Source organism: Colletotrichum navitas (genome assembly GCF_030913465.1).
Source record: "Colletotrichum navitas strain CBS 125086 chromosome Unknown LY79scaffold_12, whole genome shotgun sequence".
Lineage (NCBI taxonomy): Eukaryota > Fungi > Ascomycota > Sordariomycetes > Glomerellales > Glomerellaceae > Colletotrichum > Colletotrichum navitas.
The window spans coordinates 66,474-84,536 of NW_026850558.1; the positions used below are offsets into that span (position 1 = coordinate 66,474).

The 18,063-nt window shown below is 51.7% G+C and overlaps 4 protein-coding genes across 4 annotated transcripts; 3 read left to right on the forward strand and 1 right to left on the reverse strand.

Moving 5' to 3' along the window:
• Positions 1-6,178: 6,178 nt before the first annotated feature.
• On the reverse strand, positions 6,179-8,398 carry LY79DRAFT_58906 (ThiF family protein). Its single transcript, XM_060560993.1, has 5 exons — positions 7,983-8,398; positions 7,756-7,925; positions 7,132-7,704; positions 6,760-7,069; positions 6,179-6,706 (listed from the first exon to the last, which is right to left on the reverse strand). Exons 1-5 carry the CDS (start codon positions 8,173-8,175, stop codon positions 6,357-6,359), a joined length of 1,596 nt encoding a protein of 531 aa, XP_060417156.1. The 5' UTR covers positions 8,176-8,398; the 3' UTR covers positions 6,179-6,356.
• Positions 8,399-10,310: 1,912 nt separating this feature from the next.
• LY79DRAFT_587999 (major facilitator superfamily transporter) lies at positions 10,311-12,244 on the forward strand (the record flags this gene model as incomplete). The annotated part of the gene is made up of 5 exons (XM_060560855.1): positions 10,311-10,420; positions 10,509-10,804; positions 10,857-11,025; positions 11,097-11,803; positions 11,856-12,244. 5 exons carry the CDS (start codon positions 10,311-10,313, stop codon positions 12,242-12,244), a joined length of 1,671 nt encoding a protein of 556 aa, XP_060417157.1.
• A 917-nt stretch (positions 12,245-13,161) lies between these two features.
• On the forward strand, positions 13,162-14,301 carry LY79DRAFT_509404 (short chain dehydrogenase; the record flags this gene model as incomplete). Its single annotated transcript, XM_060554051.1, has 6 exons — positions 13,162-13,463; positions 13,517-13,689; positions 13,755-13,891; positions 13,957-14,012; positions 14,105-14,213; positions 14,269-14,301. The coding sequence occupies 6 exons, from the start codon at positions 13,162-13,164 to the stop codon at positions 14,299-14,301; spliced, it is 810 nt and encodes a 269-aa protein (XP_060417158.1).
• Positions 14,302-15,161: 860 nt separating this feature from the next.
• On the forward strand, positions 15,162-17,945 carry LY79DRAFT_544243 (uncharacterized protein). The gene has a single exon (XM_060557111.1). It carries the CDS (start codon positions 15,641-15,643, stop codon positions 17,669-17,671), a length of 2,031 nt encoding a protein of 676 aa, XP_060417159.1. The 5' UTR covers positions 15,162-15,640; the 3' UTR covers positions 17,672-17,945.
• The last annotated feature ends 118 nt before the right edge of the window (positions 17,946-18,063 follow it).

Sequence of the window (18,063 nt, forward strand, 5' to 3'; positions counted from 1 at the left end):
GCTCATCTGGAAATGGGTGGGGAGCCAAAAAGGTGGTCATAATAGAGGCCGGATTGTGGTCCCAGGAACGGGAACTCCTTTATGGGAGGTGGGAAGGCAGGCAATGACAGGGCGGGTATGAATGATTCAAGCAGACGGCGAGACAGCGGGTGCGCGCTGTCACAAGGTGCCAGGCACTAAACCAACAGACGGGGAGGCAATTTTTTAAAAGGGCGCTAGACCGATACAAGCCCTGACAGCCGGCTCTTGTTGCGGTGCGGTGGATTGTAAATGGCGAATGGCGAGTGGTGTATCCGAAGAGTCCTTGGTGACCGAACGGATCCGGCAAGTTGATTATGAGACTCCTCGCAGCGCACCGTGTATCCGCGGAGGTGACTTGCATATTAGCCACTAAGTGAATGCTTCATTTAGGGCTATAGTAGTTAAGGGTTGTGACCAAGCAGCAACTGCAGTCGACGAGACGGGGATCATGTGATTGCAAAATCATGGTAGCTGGCTAACTGGCTGGCTGGTGAGGACGCCGGTGGAGGACCGAGACATCACTCAATCTGAAGATGAAGTGTGATTGGACAAGACCATCTGAAGAATACACAAGTAGAGGACGAGGAGGAGAGGGCAAGAAAGGCTTGTGCAACTGTGGCTGGTAAAAGACAGATGGGATGAATTGGATGGTGGATGAAAGGGGGAAGGGAAGGGCAGGTACATCTAACGGCACGACACCTGAGTTCAACTATTAGGGCAATGCAAGCAAGCATGACGAGAGGATGGAAAGCTCCATGGCGAGGAATGGGAAAGACATGGTGAAGCTAGACTCAAAAGGGCAATCAACACGATCACGGCATCGCGTTCCTGTGAAGGGATCGCTTGATGCGGAGAAGGGAGTAAGTATAAGTAGTACGTACAGTACGTAAGGTACACGATAGCGTTGTCTTATGCGGCCTGCTAAGTAAATAAATTACTAAATTAATTGAGAGGCAAAACAAGGCGTTCGTTCCAGTGAGGGGAAATATAGAGGAGGGGTGTGTGTGTGTGTGTGTGTGTGTGTGTGTGTGTGTGTGTGTGTGTGTGTGTGTGCCAAAAGCCGAGCAGAAAGGGAAAAAAATGATTTTTCTGTTATTTTTATTATTATTATTTTGGAAGAAAAAAACAAAAACAAACCACACCTAGGAACCTAGGTACTTAGAAAACGAGTGACCCGGGGTGTGGGGAAACCTGTGATCTTTGGAGGCATCGGGTGAAAGTTGGATAACGAACCGGGGTAAATGGACCAGTCGGGAAAGAGGTTCGGACTTGATGGAGGGTTTCTGCCATCACACGCATATACACATCACACCATGCCTCCGAACGGTTAAGGGGATCCTCATTCGTTAGTCGTTGGCTGTCACTATATCCGCAGCAGCTATCCACTTACACAATCGGGTGAAGTGGTGTTTAAGTTGAAGTGCCCAGAGACAGCCGTCAGCCATTGACTGGTGGGGAAATCTCAATCGGGCGGGGCCAAATCCTGGTCGTTTAAGTGCGAGGTTAAGGTAATTAAGCATCTGGAAGCACGTATCCGTACACGACATGCCGTTCGCACAGGCCGTCCATTTGAATGGTAGCTACGTACCTGGATACCCCAACCCGCTTTCTGTCGGTATTCGAGACAGTACGAGGAATTGCTTTTTCCCGTCACTTAATAACGGACAAGTTGGAAACGAACAGCTGGCGGCTTGTATTACTCCCGTCCCTTACTTTTTCGCGGCGTACCTCCCTTAATTCAGCCTCCACCTTGTCCACCATACCTGTCACTACCATAGCGGCGGCACCTTAATTACCCGAGATAAATGCAAGAATCCATTCTCCCACTTTTTCGACGCACGCATCGACAGTATGTCCTCGGGACGACGTTTCGTGTCCTTGAGCCAAAATGATGCATACTTATTGCCCTGGATCGATCCGCACGCAGGCACGCGGGCACGCTACATGCAGACCCGCATCGCAACCTCGTCTTCTTGTTTTTCTTCACTGGTCTGTCCCGAGTCAACTCCTCGACTCTTCCCGCCCTCTGCTCGCTCATCCCCCCCTGAGACTTGTACGGTTATGTGGGATATAGCGCCCTTCAAAGCATGCGCGTCCGGTCATCAAGTGCCCATCACTCGGGACGTGTGAGGGAGCCTATGTTCCATCTTTTGGTCCTTCTGTCCTTCTTTCGTCTCCCCCTTTTTCAAACACCCCTCCTCCTCCTTCTCCTCTTCCCCAACTGGCTGCCACGCGCATTCTCTTACCACCCTTGTTCAAGGATCGGCTTCCCCTCTCCTCTTTCTGGACAGAATAAGCAGGGCCGTACCGCCGCTCCAGGGGGCACCCCAAAGCTCCTTGCTTCTCCAAGCTGTCTCCCCAAACAAACCCAAGAAACAGCCTTCATTTCGTGACCAGACACCATATGACTTGCTCACATCGAGAGACTGCCGTATATCATCACCGCGTTGTCAGTGCAGCCTTCTTCCCGAATTTCAATACAGTTGATCACTCCGTATCGCGCCGCAACTCACGTATAGGGCCCTTCCCAGAAGAAGCGGCTTTCTGCAGTCCCCCACAGTTGGTACGCGTACCCTTCGCCGATTGAGCATTCATCATCTCGAGGCAACTGGAAGGCTCACGGTCGAGATCGACAAGTACCAGACCCTAGAGAGCCATTTTCCCGCACCTTAACCATATAATGAAGAACATATGTGCTTCTCTGGGTCTGCCGGGGATCCAGCACAAGTTAGCGAGATGCTTCTGAAGGGACCCAAAAGGCCTCAACCATTCCGCGTGCTGGATTTTCAGCCTTTTTCGCTTTTCGCACTGCTCAGCATTCAGCCCAGAAGCCTTCGGCTGTACCGAAACATGTCCCGCCTGTCAGTGCCGTAACTCGTGGGCCTCATGTTGGGTTCTTAACCGGCATGAGAAACGCCACTGTACCAGACCAGTCCGAAGAAGCGGCTTAGGTACACATCCATGTCACAGCAGCACGCTCTTCTCTTCATTAGACTGTTGTTCGTCCCCAATGACTTCAGATTCACTCCCACCCCATCGTCTCCTTTCTCCCCACACCCCACTCTTAAATACTCGGTTCCTCCAACCATATTTTCACACCCTCATCTTGCTGTTCCCTCTTCTGGCGCCCTATCCCGATCACCCTTCCTCGTCACTGGGTCACATCCAAGGCCCTCAGTGGTGGCATGGACTATGAACCACACCGGGATATCTGGCGAGTTCATTATCGCGTGCAAAACATGCCAGTTACCCGAAGTGCCGCCCTTAATGCAACGGCTTGGCTAGTTGCACATGTGTGCCTGACATCCCTCCCCGGCGAACCGTTCCAGTACCCCAGCTTTTCTTCTACCGCCCGCTACCCGCCAACGGACGAGATTTGCCTAAGTGTGACACATTTCATCCGTCATCTGGCATCCACCCTAATGCAGCTTATCTCTTACGGACTGGACTAACTGGCAGATGAACAGCTTATTCGACGACATGCTGTGCAAACCTAACATTACGCCCGTCATCTAACCACACCTGTACGAATACTAGTCTCTCTACTCACACACCCGGCCGGGCACACTGGATGGTATGCTGGTAGGTCATGTGTTCCTCCGCCGCGAAAGTCTATAAAATCGGTGGTTGACCTAATGCGATGCATCTGCACTTCCTGGGCACCAGCAACCCCACAATATCACCCTTCTAAGTCAACCAAAGGGGGTGAAGAGTGATGCCCGCGTACCAAAGACTGCGGTAGATTCGATCCGGACAGCCGATATTAACATTTGGTTACGTATCCGCCCTAGGTCTTGTTAGGCTCTTATTCTCCCTTATGCCTGCAGAAGAATGAGCATCATCTCGCTCTCACTTCGCCTTTCCGCTTCAGTACCAGGGATAAGGAGCCTCAAGGCGGCCTTGGAGGAAGGATGCCACTATGCCAGTAGGTATAAGTCACCAACCTACCTGGTTACAGGATGTGTCGGCTCTTGGTATATAATTTTCCAACCAGATATACTGTTCTCAAACTCACCTGCACTCAAACAGAGTCTTTATCTTGCCAGCGCTGTAGACTATGAGGTCTTTGCTATCATAAACCACAGTAGGAGTTGCAACCAGAAGCCACTCATGGCTTTGTCTACCAAGGGAGCAGCATCGTTCGGGCCGTTGTAAGGCCAGGAACTCCTATGGTGGCCTATTCCTGGGCCCGGAGTGGCTGCTTTCCAAGTTTGCAATAAATACGGTTCCGCAAGTTAAGAATTATGTGACACCATGGGCTATCGGACCCAGCGAACCGTCCTGTCTCCCTTCGCCTCCTGACTAGCGGCACCTTATGCTGCGGGAATATGAGGTCACGGGTTGTCGAGGTAGGGGTGCATACATGTGTTTGCATGTGTGGTGGATTGATTCTTAATTTTGGCCCATGTCCCCCCCTCTCCAAAAGGATGAATATGTCCCGTCGTGCCGAACATCAGCTGAGGCTGTCAGACGGCTTGCGGTTCATATCTGTAACCACTCGACCTACCGCCTACATCTTCATCACCAACACTTACTTATCTTGTTTGATGAATCAAGCTCAGTTGCGCAACGGCTACGCCTGGACACGAGGAAATTGGGTCCGTAGGCAGTGAATCTGCCTATGCAAGGGCTTCCAGGTTAAGTTGAGACACGAATGTATGTTCATGTGGCTACTGAGGAAGGGAAAGGAAAGCCCATCTCTGCACAGGATCGAGTCCACGCTGATGCGCAAGACTTGCCATGATTTCATTTCTTTTCCTTTCTTAATCTGCATTGCTTCTCAATGGTATCTTGATCAATCATTATGTAATCGATATCATTGCAATCTGGATGTTGTTTTAGGTTTCCTTAGCTACCAACTTACTGTCTACTTAGGAAAATCCTCCCCTCTCCCGCTTTGTAGCCACACCATCAGTGAATGAATGGCCTTGTGTGGTTCATGAGTAAGATCACGCACACACACACACACGCACACACACGCACGCACGCACACACGCACACCCATACAAACCCCTAGTTCCTTTCAAGACCTCTCATACGGATTAAATGCGGTTCAATACAAGAAAGAAGACCAGGATTGCGTGATTTAGCCTGTTCTTTCCCCCAGGGCGATTCCTTCGGAAAGCTAGCCGAAGCCCGCTGCTCCTTCTCGCACAGATGTAACAGCCCAGCCAGAGAAGGCGACTACATACACGCGTAACTTTCACAGCAGCTGGCCATAGAAATGATATTCATGCCCGGGCCCGAATCTCATCCATAAGGCCGGGGCTCTGTCTAGATCCATCTCCTGGGCCCCTTCTTCGATTCGGGGTTTCACTCACAGCCCACGGCCTGCTCTCTACATCCTCGCCTCCGTTTGCATTATCTGACATGCTTGTGACTACTGGAGCAGTGACGTTGAGAGAATGCTAGACAGGCACAGGGACATTCATAGCTGTGTAGACGCGGCCCGCCACCTGCGCCGCCTCTCAGGCAGCTTGAATTGCCACCTGACGTTCCACACCTATCACAACCTAGGCATACGCCTTGACATTGGTTGGTGACTGGAAATACACTGACCCCTCCGGTGCAGACCAACATCAAATCGAGGGACCGCCTCTTTCCGAGTCAATTCCAGTGTCTATCAAGTATGAAGGAGCCTTGAACAGCCTCAACTCGATGTCCTCAATCGCTGATAAGCACTATGAAAAGACACGCATCCATGTATCATTCACCTGAGGTTGTTGTTACAGCCAAAGAGGACTTACCAACAACACTTTATGGAATTTCCTGTTGTGAAGCTAACATGTGTCCTGGGAAAGTGGCGTTTGCAAATTTCACACTGATCAATTCGTCCGGTTTCCTTCGTTGATCTCGTCATTTCTTGGTCCCTGGCAGCGGCCCCGCAATTCCTATGTACAGTACTGAACCTCGTGAGGACCCATGACCACCTCCACAAGGGACTGCGGTCCGATATGATCACTATCCAGACACCGCACATCCCTCACCAGGGTTAAGTAGAGTGGGATCGAAGGGTAACATTCGACGGCTCTGCAAAGTATTCAGCTGTGCGTTAGAGGTGTCACACTAACGCCTCCATCTGTTGCTCTTTGAGTGCTACCATTTTGACTCTCTTCAAATTCCAGACGCCCATTCCTTCGGATCCCGCCACTTCAGTGTCGGATTCCTTCCGGGGTATGTTGTAGGTCATTTATTTCTGGCAAGGCTTATGTACTTGACTCAAGGCCAGCCCCCGGCTGACAAGGCATCGACAAACCCCTGCCCATCCTGAAGTGGAGCCCAATGGTGTGCGATGCGATGATCCATGAGACCCGAGCTGGGAGGCGCCTTTGGTTCTACAAGCGAAGAACCTGACACCGGCTTGCAATCCCGTCGAATATGCACGTGTTCTCAATGGGCACATACTGGTTTGTGATGATTTTGATCGTCTCCTGAGCCACCATGCCACCTGTCACGGCAGAAATGTTGTGTAGCTCCCCGCCACCAGCCCGGGATACCTCTTGTGCAGCTTGTACGAGCCGCTCGTTATCGCTAAAGTCTGGGAGAAGCGCTCGAATGTTTGTCAAAATTTCATCCGGGGATGCTGTGGCTGTGTGGGACGTGGAACGGAGGGCGAGGTAGATAGGAAGTAATGACAACGGCATCACACCCTCTTGAGCCATTTTGTCGTTGGCAAATTCTTGTTCTGTGCCGATAAGCATTGACCCTTCAACCCTTGACGATCTTCATGATACTTACCTGCCACTATGCGCAGCTGTTCGTTCCCACCATTTGAAGGGACAATCAACTTGACAAAGGCCGCATTCTTGCAGAACAGTTCGACTTCGGCTGGGTCGACGGCCTCGCCACCAGGTTTCTGGCGGACCGAATCTAGGACCTCGGCTGCATCCTTGCGAGCCTTGGCCTTATAAACATCCTGGAGTTGGATGTACACGCTAGACTGCGCCTTCATATCCGGGAGGCCGCCCGGAACAGGCAAGCATTGGTGCTTCTCATAGAACTCTCGGACTGCGTCTGCAATAATCCAAAAACTCGATTTTCCCTCTCGCTATGATAATCGATGAGTTAGTATATGATTCTGAGTTGTCTTGCACAGGTGGATTGACATACACTATCGGTATGTTTGTATTCAAAGACCTGCCTGACAGCAGATGGGAGAGAGGGAGGAAGAATGGTCTTCAAGACCGCGGCAATAGCCTCCTCGAAGTTCTCCTCTCCACCTTCTGCGTTATCCGTCCTTGTAGCCCTGGCTACCAAGTTCCGGAACTCAACCTTCTCCTTATAGTTGCTAGGCGCAGCGCCGTTATGGGACGCCTTCCAGACCTTAAGATAGTGTAGGAGGATGGCCACGAAGGGCAAGTGTCCATGGTCGTGGCTGTTGAGATTATCAATATCCTTGGTCATTTCTTCGGAAAATGTCTCCAACTCTTCCCATGGGGCCAAAAGCCGTAAATCTGTGGTCGAGGTTGCATCCGGATGGGTGTCGACAATAGGGTAAACTCCAGGAAGATGAATGCGGAAGTACGAATAGAAGCCAGCTGAGTGAATGGCTATCAAGGGAGTCTTGTGTTCGAGGCTGTAAGACTCGATGGCCTGAAGACTCTCAGGCTTCGTGGGTAGCGTGTACAATATCACGGTAAAAGGGGTTGCGCTGTCTAGGACGTGTTGGAGGTTCATCGGTTCCTATCTTTGCATTAAATCTTGCCGGTGAGCGCTGCAAACGGATGTTGTTACCGATTTTTGAGGATACCAGTCACCCTGTACCTCGGGGTTGAGCTCCAGCAGTAATTCGGTACAGCTCTGGGCTCTGGATTTGCCAATATGGGACTCGTCCAGGAAGAAGTTGACACCAAGGTCTGTCTCGTCTACTACGGCTTCGTCGGCGATAGTAAACTTGCCAATACCTAGGCGTGGTTATTGGTTTGGAAACGCGAGGATAGGGGCGTTTGCAGGAGGCTCACCTGGGAGAACAAGGTTCTTAAGGGTCTCAACACCGACAGTTCCCGAGCCCGAGTTCACGAGCAGAATGTTGGCAGACTCTAGGGCAGCTTGACCACTCGCAGCCCAGAGTCTAAGCTGACGATCGTACTTCTTCTCTTTTTCAGAAGGGACGGAAAGGGCTGGAGGAGCTTGATCGACGATGATGTCCGCCATGGTAGGCAGGCGCCGTGATGAAGGGCTCTGTCCCAGAAGCGAGGGGTCGAATGAATCCGGGAATTGAGCCTTGCTCTTGATCCAAATCCCAATCAGAGTGTAAAACACTATATGATGTCCTGATCCTTTGAGTTAGGTGCTGCAAGGTATGAGGTGAAGGTTGCTGGCAATGGCGATTGGATGTGGGGCACTGTAGTGGGCAGGATGAGGTCTTGAAGTTGGGTTGGTGGTGACAGTGCTTGCTCACCGAGTGCGTCGTTGATGAAGTAGTACTAGTGCAACGATAATTCACACTGTGTAGCTTTAGCTGACATAAGCGTATCTTCTCGTCCGAAGGCTTGAGTGCCTTAGGTCAGATACCTTCCGCAAGGCTCCCGTACTTCTGTTGAGGCGGTGGAGTTATCACAGCCCCTTGTGATTTGTTTTGCGGACATACCACTTTCTTTCCAGGATCTCTTGGAACATTTTTTACCCTTTTCTCTTTTGGCAGCGACGTGATTAACCTACCTTCTGCTATGTCCTGTGGTGGGTGTGGCACTTATAACGCGTTGTCTTATTGTGTGCCTGTGCATCCTCCCGACCTCAACCGCCTTGGCTTGTATCCCGTCATGGATCGATGCCCACGCTACATACAGTACGTTGTTCAATCTTACGCGATACTCAAGAACCGCTATTGCATATGAAACGAGCGACTGCGGCTGTTGGCAATCGTTGTTTGCAGGCTGCCATCCACTCCCTGTTTTGGTCGAGTGCCGCAAGCGAATACTACAGGGGAGCTTGAAGGGTCTCCCTCGCGAAGTTGCCTTTGCAATGTGTATTCCCTGCTTTTTAGCCAGAACCCCCCCACATCCAACGCAGTAAGTGGTGCCTTTCGAAGATTCCGACAAGCAGCAGGATTTGCCTTGGGAGTCGGAATGGTTCAGCACACTCAACGTCAGCAACTAATGTCAGTCATGAATGGGACGTGTTGCAATGGTTTGAAAATCGGCGGTCGCCCAAGTGCATGCTGCGAAGGGAGCAGCGTCATGGCCCAAAAGTCTTCACCGACGGGCTTGTCTTCCTCTTGCCTCTATTTTCTAGATACTGGCTTCGGCGTCGTACATGACAGCTTAGCCTGGCGGTATGTAATAAAATCGATCGGACTGATGGGATTGTGGCTTGTCGGCATCGGCATTGTCGTTGGTGCTGGTCAACCCACGGTACATGAAATTTCCTAGACCGAAAATGCTTGTACGGACGGAACTAATGACCTGGGGCATCACCGATGATCTGTCATTAAGCAGGTCGGGGTTGAATCAAGGCCACGTTATACTCATCTCTTTTAACGGGGTTGATGCATCAGGGCCGGGCTGGAATTCATTCCTCAGCAAACAACAAAATCGATAACAGGGCCAAACAACAATCCGACCGTGAGGTCCACCATTCTCTCGACGAGTAAAGAGACGGTTGGTTGTCTTGACCCCAGGGTGCTCCCTCCCTTTTTCTGTCTCACCACCTCTCAGTGTCTGACTGTCTGCGGTTGATGTGGCGCGCCGGCTCTACGCCGCATTCGCATATGGATCCAGCTTACGGCCGGCAGCATCGGGCCAGGAACAAACGAAGTGATATTCGGAGCTAGCGAATGTGTATGCGCGGAACGCCGAACGTTCTTTTTGCCTCTAATTCGTTGCCCCGAACGCCGACTTAGCTTTTATGCCTTGACCATGGCAGTCCCCTTTCTTAATTGCGACCCCCCAGAGCCTCGAATCCTGTATTGTATTTCACATTCCCTTCCCAAGGGCACCACCAACACACCCTTGTCGGATGCGCCTCCCGGACTTCTCGTGGCATTCTTCGCTATGAGTTGCCCCGGTCCATTGTCTCCTAATACTATACCTTTGCACCACTACGCGTTATCGTTGTCGTCGTCGTTGTTATCTTCGCCATTCGTTTAATCCCGGATGACTTTGCGGTCAAAATATCAGCTTTGCATCGAGAGCACATAGCCTGGAAACACGACAGCTACGTAGAAGGAGGATCCCTTCGATGGACGCCAGAATTTAGGCACCTCAGCAACAGTCATTCCCAATCCGACTACTGATATTTAGCATCAGCCCTGTCCGACCAAGCCTTCCGAGTTACCCCCGTCGGCAGTCATGGGCCAAAGCAGAAAGGACGTCGAAGCTACCAAGGCTGGTATGCCTCAAAAGTACCACTACAGAGATACTACCCTGCCGACATGGCGGTTCTGGGCTCTCAGTGTTGGGTAGGCATTCAGCGTCACTCGGTATATACGTGTATATCGAGTGGTCTCCGGACATTATCAAATCGATTCGTGCTCACCAGTTATTTAGGCTTTGCCTTGGACTATTTCTTTCAATGTTGGACGCTTCCATTGTCGCTACAAGTCTGTATACAATCGGCATAGAGTTCGACTCAATGGACATCATCAACTGGGTTGCCTTGGCCTACACTCTCACATACTTGAGTTGTGCGGTACTGGTTGCACGAGTTTCCGATGTTGTGGGTCGTCGGAATGCTTTTCTGGCAAGCTTCATTATATTCTTTGCCTTTTCATTGGGCTGTGGCTTTGCTCAAAGCCTGGAGCAATTAGTTGCATGCCGCGCTCTTCAAGGGCTAGGTGGATCAGGTGAGTTTTGCGTATAGATCTTGGCCCTGCCATTACTCAAACTCATTGCTAGGGCTATACTCCATGACGATGATCATCTTCCCAGAGGTCGCACCGAAGCATTTGCTCCAGTTTGTTTCCAGTCTTGTCGGTATGGTCATCGCCAGTGCCGGTGTGCTTGGGCCAGTTTTGGGAGGAATTCTCACCCACTATGCTTCCTGGAGATGGGTGTTTTGGATAAAGTAAATCCTACTTGAATGAGCATAACACTGCTCAGCAAACTCATGCAGTATGAATACTGACAAGATCACAGTGGTCCCATCGGCTTTGTCTCATTGCTTGTCTTTTATTTGGCGTGGCCTGATGCTGAGCACCTCCCGACTCTGCAGCGTAGAACGTGGAAGGAGTTGGATTTTGTAGGATCCATCCTCCTCGTCACCGCATCTGTACTTGTTGTCTCTTCCTTCCAGAACATCGGCACGGACAGTGAAAAATGGTCACAAGCCGTCTTCATCGCACCGGTCACCGTTGGCAGCATATGCTTCATGCTGCTGCTGGGCTGGGAGACACTGATTCCCAAGCTACGGAATAATCTCATTATGGCGGCCATCCCGATCGGTCTTCTGCGCAATCGCGTGTACCTTGCCACCACCTTCAACACGATGTTACTAGGCTTTCCGTATCTTCTGACCATCTACGCATTTCCCATCCATTTGCAGATAGTCAACGGCAAGAGCTCGCTACTTGCCGGTGTGCTTTTGCTGCCTATGTTGGGATCTGTCGCTTTGGGAACTGCACTCGGCGGGATTGTTAATAAGAGCAAGAATCGCCTTTTCGAGACCATGGCAATAGCAAGCTGCTTTATGGCTCTTGGATGTGGCTTGATGACGACATTGTCGTCAAGTGTCGATCTGGAACCTAAAGCACTTGGCTTCCTTACTTTTGTTGGCTTTGGCTTTGGGTTATCTGCCACTTCGTCCACCATCCTTGGAGCAACAGAATCAGAGATTTCAGATCATGGTGAGCTTCTCAGATCTGTTGCGTGTCGACTCGGCAAGCTGACAAGGTGAAGCGCCTGCACAGGCAATCATAGCACAAGTACGGATTCTCGGCGGTAGCTTGGGCATAGCGGCGTCGACGGCGATCCTGGGCAATTTCATACGAAAAGATTTGACCGGCGTGGTCAGCCCGGAGTATTTATCATCAGTACATGGAGTGGGCATGAGTCTGACGGAGGCGCAAGCCGCGGCCGTGCGCCAAGCCTATACGGACTCTTTCCGGAAAGACATGCAAGTGGGGACAATCTTGTCGGGCATAGGAATCCTTCTCAGTTTGGGGATCTACCGCCGAAACCGGGTTACATTCGAGGAGCAACGACAGATGCAAATCAAGACCGAGGTGGAGCGGCGCCGGAGAGCATCGGCGGTGACGACGTTGGTGTCTTCGATTACCACGGACTGAGAAGACTGGTTGTTGGGTAGGGGCGTTTCCGGGGCTCTAGAAAATCATGGCTTTGTATTGTTTCGAAAATGCCGATTGCATGCAATACAAATGTCGGTATTCACTATCCTCCCCCTACCTCCCGGACAGGGTAACTAACTGTTGCCAACAGGTTACTCGCTGGTTGTTCGCGATGTCACGAGAGAGATAACGTACGAGTATGGTAACAAACGTGACACCTAATTAGCCACCTGGCTGAAAGTCAATGATGCGCACGAACGCGGGTCGATGCAAGCTCTTCTTTTGTACGTGTGGCCTTGAAGACCAGGCAACTTGGACTGTCTTCCATGCCCGGGTGGTCGTTGATATGGGGATAGAAAAGATGTCCAGTTGAAGTTTGCAATCACCTCATCGGCGCAACAGCCTCTGAAAGCCTCAGGAACTCCAAGAAGCCCCAGCAAATGACCTCTTCAGCCCTGTGTTTCCCCTCCTATCAGGGACTAAGAGGCCGTAATCAAATGGTGCAATCGCGTTGTCCCCGCGCCGGTTATCGGGTGCTTGAAACCCCGCAGTGTGGGGCTCATTCATTCCGTGCGCCGTGCCGTTCACTCTGCTCCCCCTCGTCTTATCCGTTGCGCTACTATCGGAAACATGTTGAGAGCCATTTGTCCAAAGAGAAACCTTACCAATCCTCTGTTCTCATTGGACAGAACCCGGCAACCTGGCCTTCCCCTGGATCTTTAGATCAAGCATCTCCTAGGCATATATAACTGCTTCATGCTTAAGGCGACAGGCCGTTCCCCTCCCTCTTATCCCGATCATTACATATGCCCCATTACACCCGAGTAGCTCGTTCCTTCTGCTCCTCGCTCGCCTTTCATCGCGGAATTCCCTGGAGATTCCATCCATTCCGAAACGCCCCTAACTACAAAACAATCATGTCTGCTGCCACGAAGCGCCTCGAGGGCAAGACTGTGCTTATCACCGGTGCCTCGAGCGGAATCGGAAAGAGCACAGCCTTTGAATATGCACGAACGGCTCCCAACAACCTGAAGCTCGTCCTGACGGCCCGTCGGATCGATACCCTCAAGCAGGTTGCCACCGACATCCAGAAGGAGGTCGGCAACGGCGTTAAGGTCCACCCCGTCAAGCTGGATGTCAGCAACCCTGAGGAGGTCCGTCAGCTCGTGCCCAACCTGCCCGAGGAGTTCCGTGACATTCATATCCTAGTCAATAATGCGTATGTAACGAAAAGCTTTTCTCCGTGAACGACGTGCTTACTGCATGCATCAGGGGCCTTGTCAAGGGAGTCGCCAAGGCACCTGAGATCGCTGAGGAGGATATCAACGTCATGTTCGCTACCAACGTCACTGGGCTTATTAACGTGACGCAAGCCATTCTCCCCATTTTCAAGGCACGCCCCGATGGCGGTTCAGGAGACATAATTAACATTGGCTCCATTGCGGGTAAGCTAAGCCATGTCTCTGGGGTGTTGATTGCCGGCGCATTTGATTGACATTCATAACCCTAGGTCGTGAGCCTTACCCTGGAGGTTCCATCTATTGCGCAACCAAGGCCGCAGTGCGCAGTTTTACCGATAGCCTGAGAAAAGAGCTCATCTCGACGCGTATCCGCGTCATTGGCATTGACCCCGGTCAGGTTGAAACGGTAAGCCAACCCAATTTGACCGACGGTTCCAAAGACTGCTAGTTGCCTAAACTAAAACGATGTAGGAATTCTCTGTTGTACGCTTTTACGGCGACAAGTCTAAGGCCGACGCCGTCTACGCGTAAGCCATCACTTCTCTTTCACTAAACCCAGTGGACCATTGCGTCTTCTCACGAGAATGAGTTCCTGGTGATGTACTGACATGTGCCATAGCGGCTGTGAGCCCCTCACCCCGGAAGACATTGCCGAGGTCATTGTCTTCACGAGCACTCGCAGAGAGAATGTCGTGGTTGCCGACACCCTTATTTTCCCTAGCCACCAGGTAAGCTGGTCTTTTGAATATTAACTCACATAAACGTTACTAACTTGGCATACAGGGTGCTGCTGGTCTTATCCACCGCAAGTCTTGAACGGACGTAGGCATTACGTGGGAGTAGAAATGTGACCGAGGGTGTGCTCTGATACACGCAGAGCCGTTTAACGCCAAAGATGGAGATTAGGTTGTCGTGGGTCACAGTTCTTAGAATAACGAGCCTTTCGTTCTCTTCACTCACTGGCCTCGGCTAGTTCGTTGTAAGCCGCGCATTTTGGGTGTTTGGCGAAGGTAGATTTTTAGGAAGACATTACGAGCCTAAACTGAATGACCTGTACGCCCTGTAACTTTTTTGTCCCTTGTGTTCACCCGTGGCGTTGCAAACGGGTCTGATAGGAAAGCAGGGGAAAACTGTGGCGACCTGCGACTGAGGCTCATTCTATCTTGTCTAACGGCCGCTCATGCTTCTCACAAACCCCAAGGCAGGATACGCTAGCTGCGTTTATGTCCATGGCATAACCGACCAACCCACCTCCTCTAGAAGTAGTTCAGAAAAGACATAAACTAGTACCGTTGGTTAGAAGCAGTAGGTGACCTGTGACTTGTTAGCGTGACGTCGGGTGGTGCATACAGCAATCCCAATAAGATGACTTGAGTGAGTCTAGAGGTTCTGGAGACCGTTTATAACATTATCATATCTTCCTGCATACTGCAACTCTATTCTGGATCACGCCTATCAAACTATGAATCAGTGAGCATAGGAAGTAAAGCCTACGGCCGTTGTGTGGTAATTGAGCGGTCAGGCCGGTCAGGCCCCTGAGGGCTATTCTAATTTGCTGGCGAAGCCTAAGACCTACCACTAGAGGTACCTAGCGTGCCTACTTGGGTAGGTAGAGAGACGTATAGATATAGCGGCCTTTGCTGACTCCCCAGCCGTATTGCTATATACCTACTACCTACAGATATTCCAGATTTATCCAAACCTTCACTATTTCCGGTTTTATCAAGGCGCTTCGGATTCAGGCGACGGCTTCATCAAGACATAGACCACCTACTCTGAAGCGTCTGCCCTTGTGAGATTTCTGACCCAAATTTCCCTGTCGGCCACTTTTCATCGACAAGGGGCACCAAAAACAGACGCCGCCTTCCTTGGCATTCGACACTGCAAACATCAGCTCCGATCCAATATCCAGTGAACATAGTCACCGACTTAGTCCGCCGCAGACCGGACAGTTCTGTGACCGACCCTCTTCCCCAGTCACTGTTCATCCGACTGTGTCGTACACAGCACCGCTCGCACACAGAATATACCTCGCCTACATGTCGCGGTAGGCCTACTGCCGACCGCGCCGCGACTTCAAACCACGTCCGTCGACCATCGACCACCGACGCCGATACCCGCCATGCCCGGTCGATAATGGCCATGAACTGACAAGATGGGCTTCACAACATTTCTCGGCTCCTCTACCGACAAGCTCCAATCTAACCGACCCAAAACCTCCTCGTCCACCTCACTCGACAAACCCTCCGACGCACCCCTCTCGCAGATACCGCCTGAAGCTAACTCCCATCATGGCTACATCTACGACGAGTCCCAGTTGCCCGACGTGCCGCCCGACTGTCCTGATCTCCGCAAGCTCAACAACAGCCTTGAGGCGCTCGCGACCGTCTTCCCCGATATCCAAATTCAGGTCTTCCGCGAGATGCTGACCAACTTTGACGAGGAATCACGCTTGGCTGTTGTTGCCGACACTCTGCTGAAAAATCGGGTTTCTTGGGTCAAGGGCCGCTGGAGGGTTGTCGATAACGAACATCTCCGAACTCCGGTTGCTATTGGAGCGTCGCGGGGAGAGCAGCAGGAATCTCTGATTCCACGCGTTGAGGCCTTTCGAAGCCCCGAGTACAAGCACGCTGTTCAAGCGCTGGCGTGGCGCGAGTTCAAGGGTCTTTCACGGTCCACCATCAATGCCGTCCTCGCCGAGTCCAACTATTCATATCTTGAAGCCCGGAAGACGTTGGTGTCGCTCTCATCGAAGTCTTGGCGCTTCACCATATCATCTCTATTCCTCCGCCGGAGACCTGTTGCTACCGGCGAAGCCGAGAACCACCCGCTGATAGTCTGGAAATCGACCGGCCAGGGTGCCATTATACCAATGCTCAAGACTACAGGGAACGCCGAGCTCGACGTTGAGTTATACCGTGACCTAGTTCAGCCACTGAAAGAGCGGGCCAGGCAGACTCGGGAAGATGAGGACCGCGTCCTAGCTGTTCTCTTGAATAATGAGCAGGCTGAGGAGATTGGTGCCATGCATGAGTGTGCATGCTGCTTCACAGAGTCCACCTTCGAAGAGTTCACAACATGCAATACTGACGGCCATATGTTGTGTTTCCGCTGTGTTCAGCATTCGATCACGGAAGCCGTCTTTGGTCAGGGTTGGCATAGTAGTATCGACGCTGACCATGGTGCTCTCAGGTGCTTAGCTGTCGAAGGGAATGGCTGTCCGGGCCATATTCCTTACGATCATATGCACCGTGCTATGTTGCAGGAGAAGAAGGGCGCCGAAATCCTCCGCAAGCTCGACCAACGTTTGGCAGAGAACAGTCTCTTGGCATCCAATCTGCCCCTCATTCGGTGCACCTTCTGCGACTATGCTGAAGTGGACGACATTTATCTTCCCGCCCAGGAAACGCAACTACGCGTTCGACTCGATAGTCTCTTCAGCCTCTTACTGCTCGCTGTGTGCGTCGTCATGATGCCTCTCCTCCTGCCGGTGGTGCTCCTGGCATCTATTGTTTGCCTACTCATCAGTACGAAGCAGACGGTCGGCGATCATTTGATCATTCAATGGAATATGGCCCTTGGTCGTCACCGCCGACGTCGCCGTGGTCTCAAGTTTACCTGCCGAAATCCCTACTGCGGCAGAAGCTCGTGCCTGTCATGCACCAAACCCTGGAAGGACATCCACGTGTGCAACGAGTCTTCTCTGGTTGCGTTGCGGACACAGGTCGAGCAGGCGATGAGCATGGCCATCAAGCGCGTCTGTCCGCGGTGCCATACGTCATTTGTCAAGAACTCGGGCTGCAACAAGCTTACCTGTCCTTGCGGCTACAAGATGTGCTACGTTTGTCGTAAAGACATCGGTGGCGCCAACGGAGACGGCGAGGGTTACAGGCATTTCTGCGACCACTTCAGGCCGGACGGGGACCCGCGGCCGTGCACCGAGTGCACCAGATGCAACCTGTGGGAGAGCGAGGACACCGACCTGGTGCTGAGGCAGGCCAAGGAGGAGGCCGAGGCCAAGTGGCGCGAGACGGAGAAGCGAGAACTCAATGGGGCCGAGAAGGCTTTTCTGGAGACAGGCTTCGCCAGGAACGGAGTCTCGCCGGTCGAGAATCGCCTCAAGAACGGGCAATTCCCAACACTGCCGGAGCTCTGCGACTTCGTTGTCGAAACGATCTTCGTATAAAGCTTGAAACACAATGCGTATGCATGGGTGCTGTTCCAATTGCCGCCACTATGAGATTTGGGGCACGTCGTTTAATTTTTGCTGGGCCATGGGCATTACTGGGGCGTTGGGGACTGGCATATTGTTTGTAGCTACATGAGAGAGAGAGAGGAACGAGCCAAGCAAGCCAAGACGCTTGCCTGTCTGTCCCTTCACTTCATAGCTCAAAGGGCAGCACCATGCCATCATCATCTACAGCAGGTACAGTTTTGTAATTTGGGACATAAATTCAAATTCATCTTAATAGTTGATCGAGACCGAGCCCATGAACCATACGCACCCGTTTTACTCATACAAGGACGCAACCCCGATCCCAAGCCGTTGCAAACACAAGCCCAGTCAACAAACAGAAC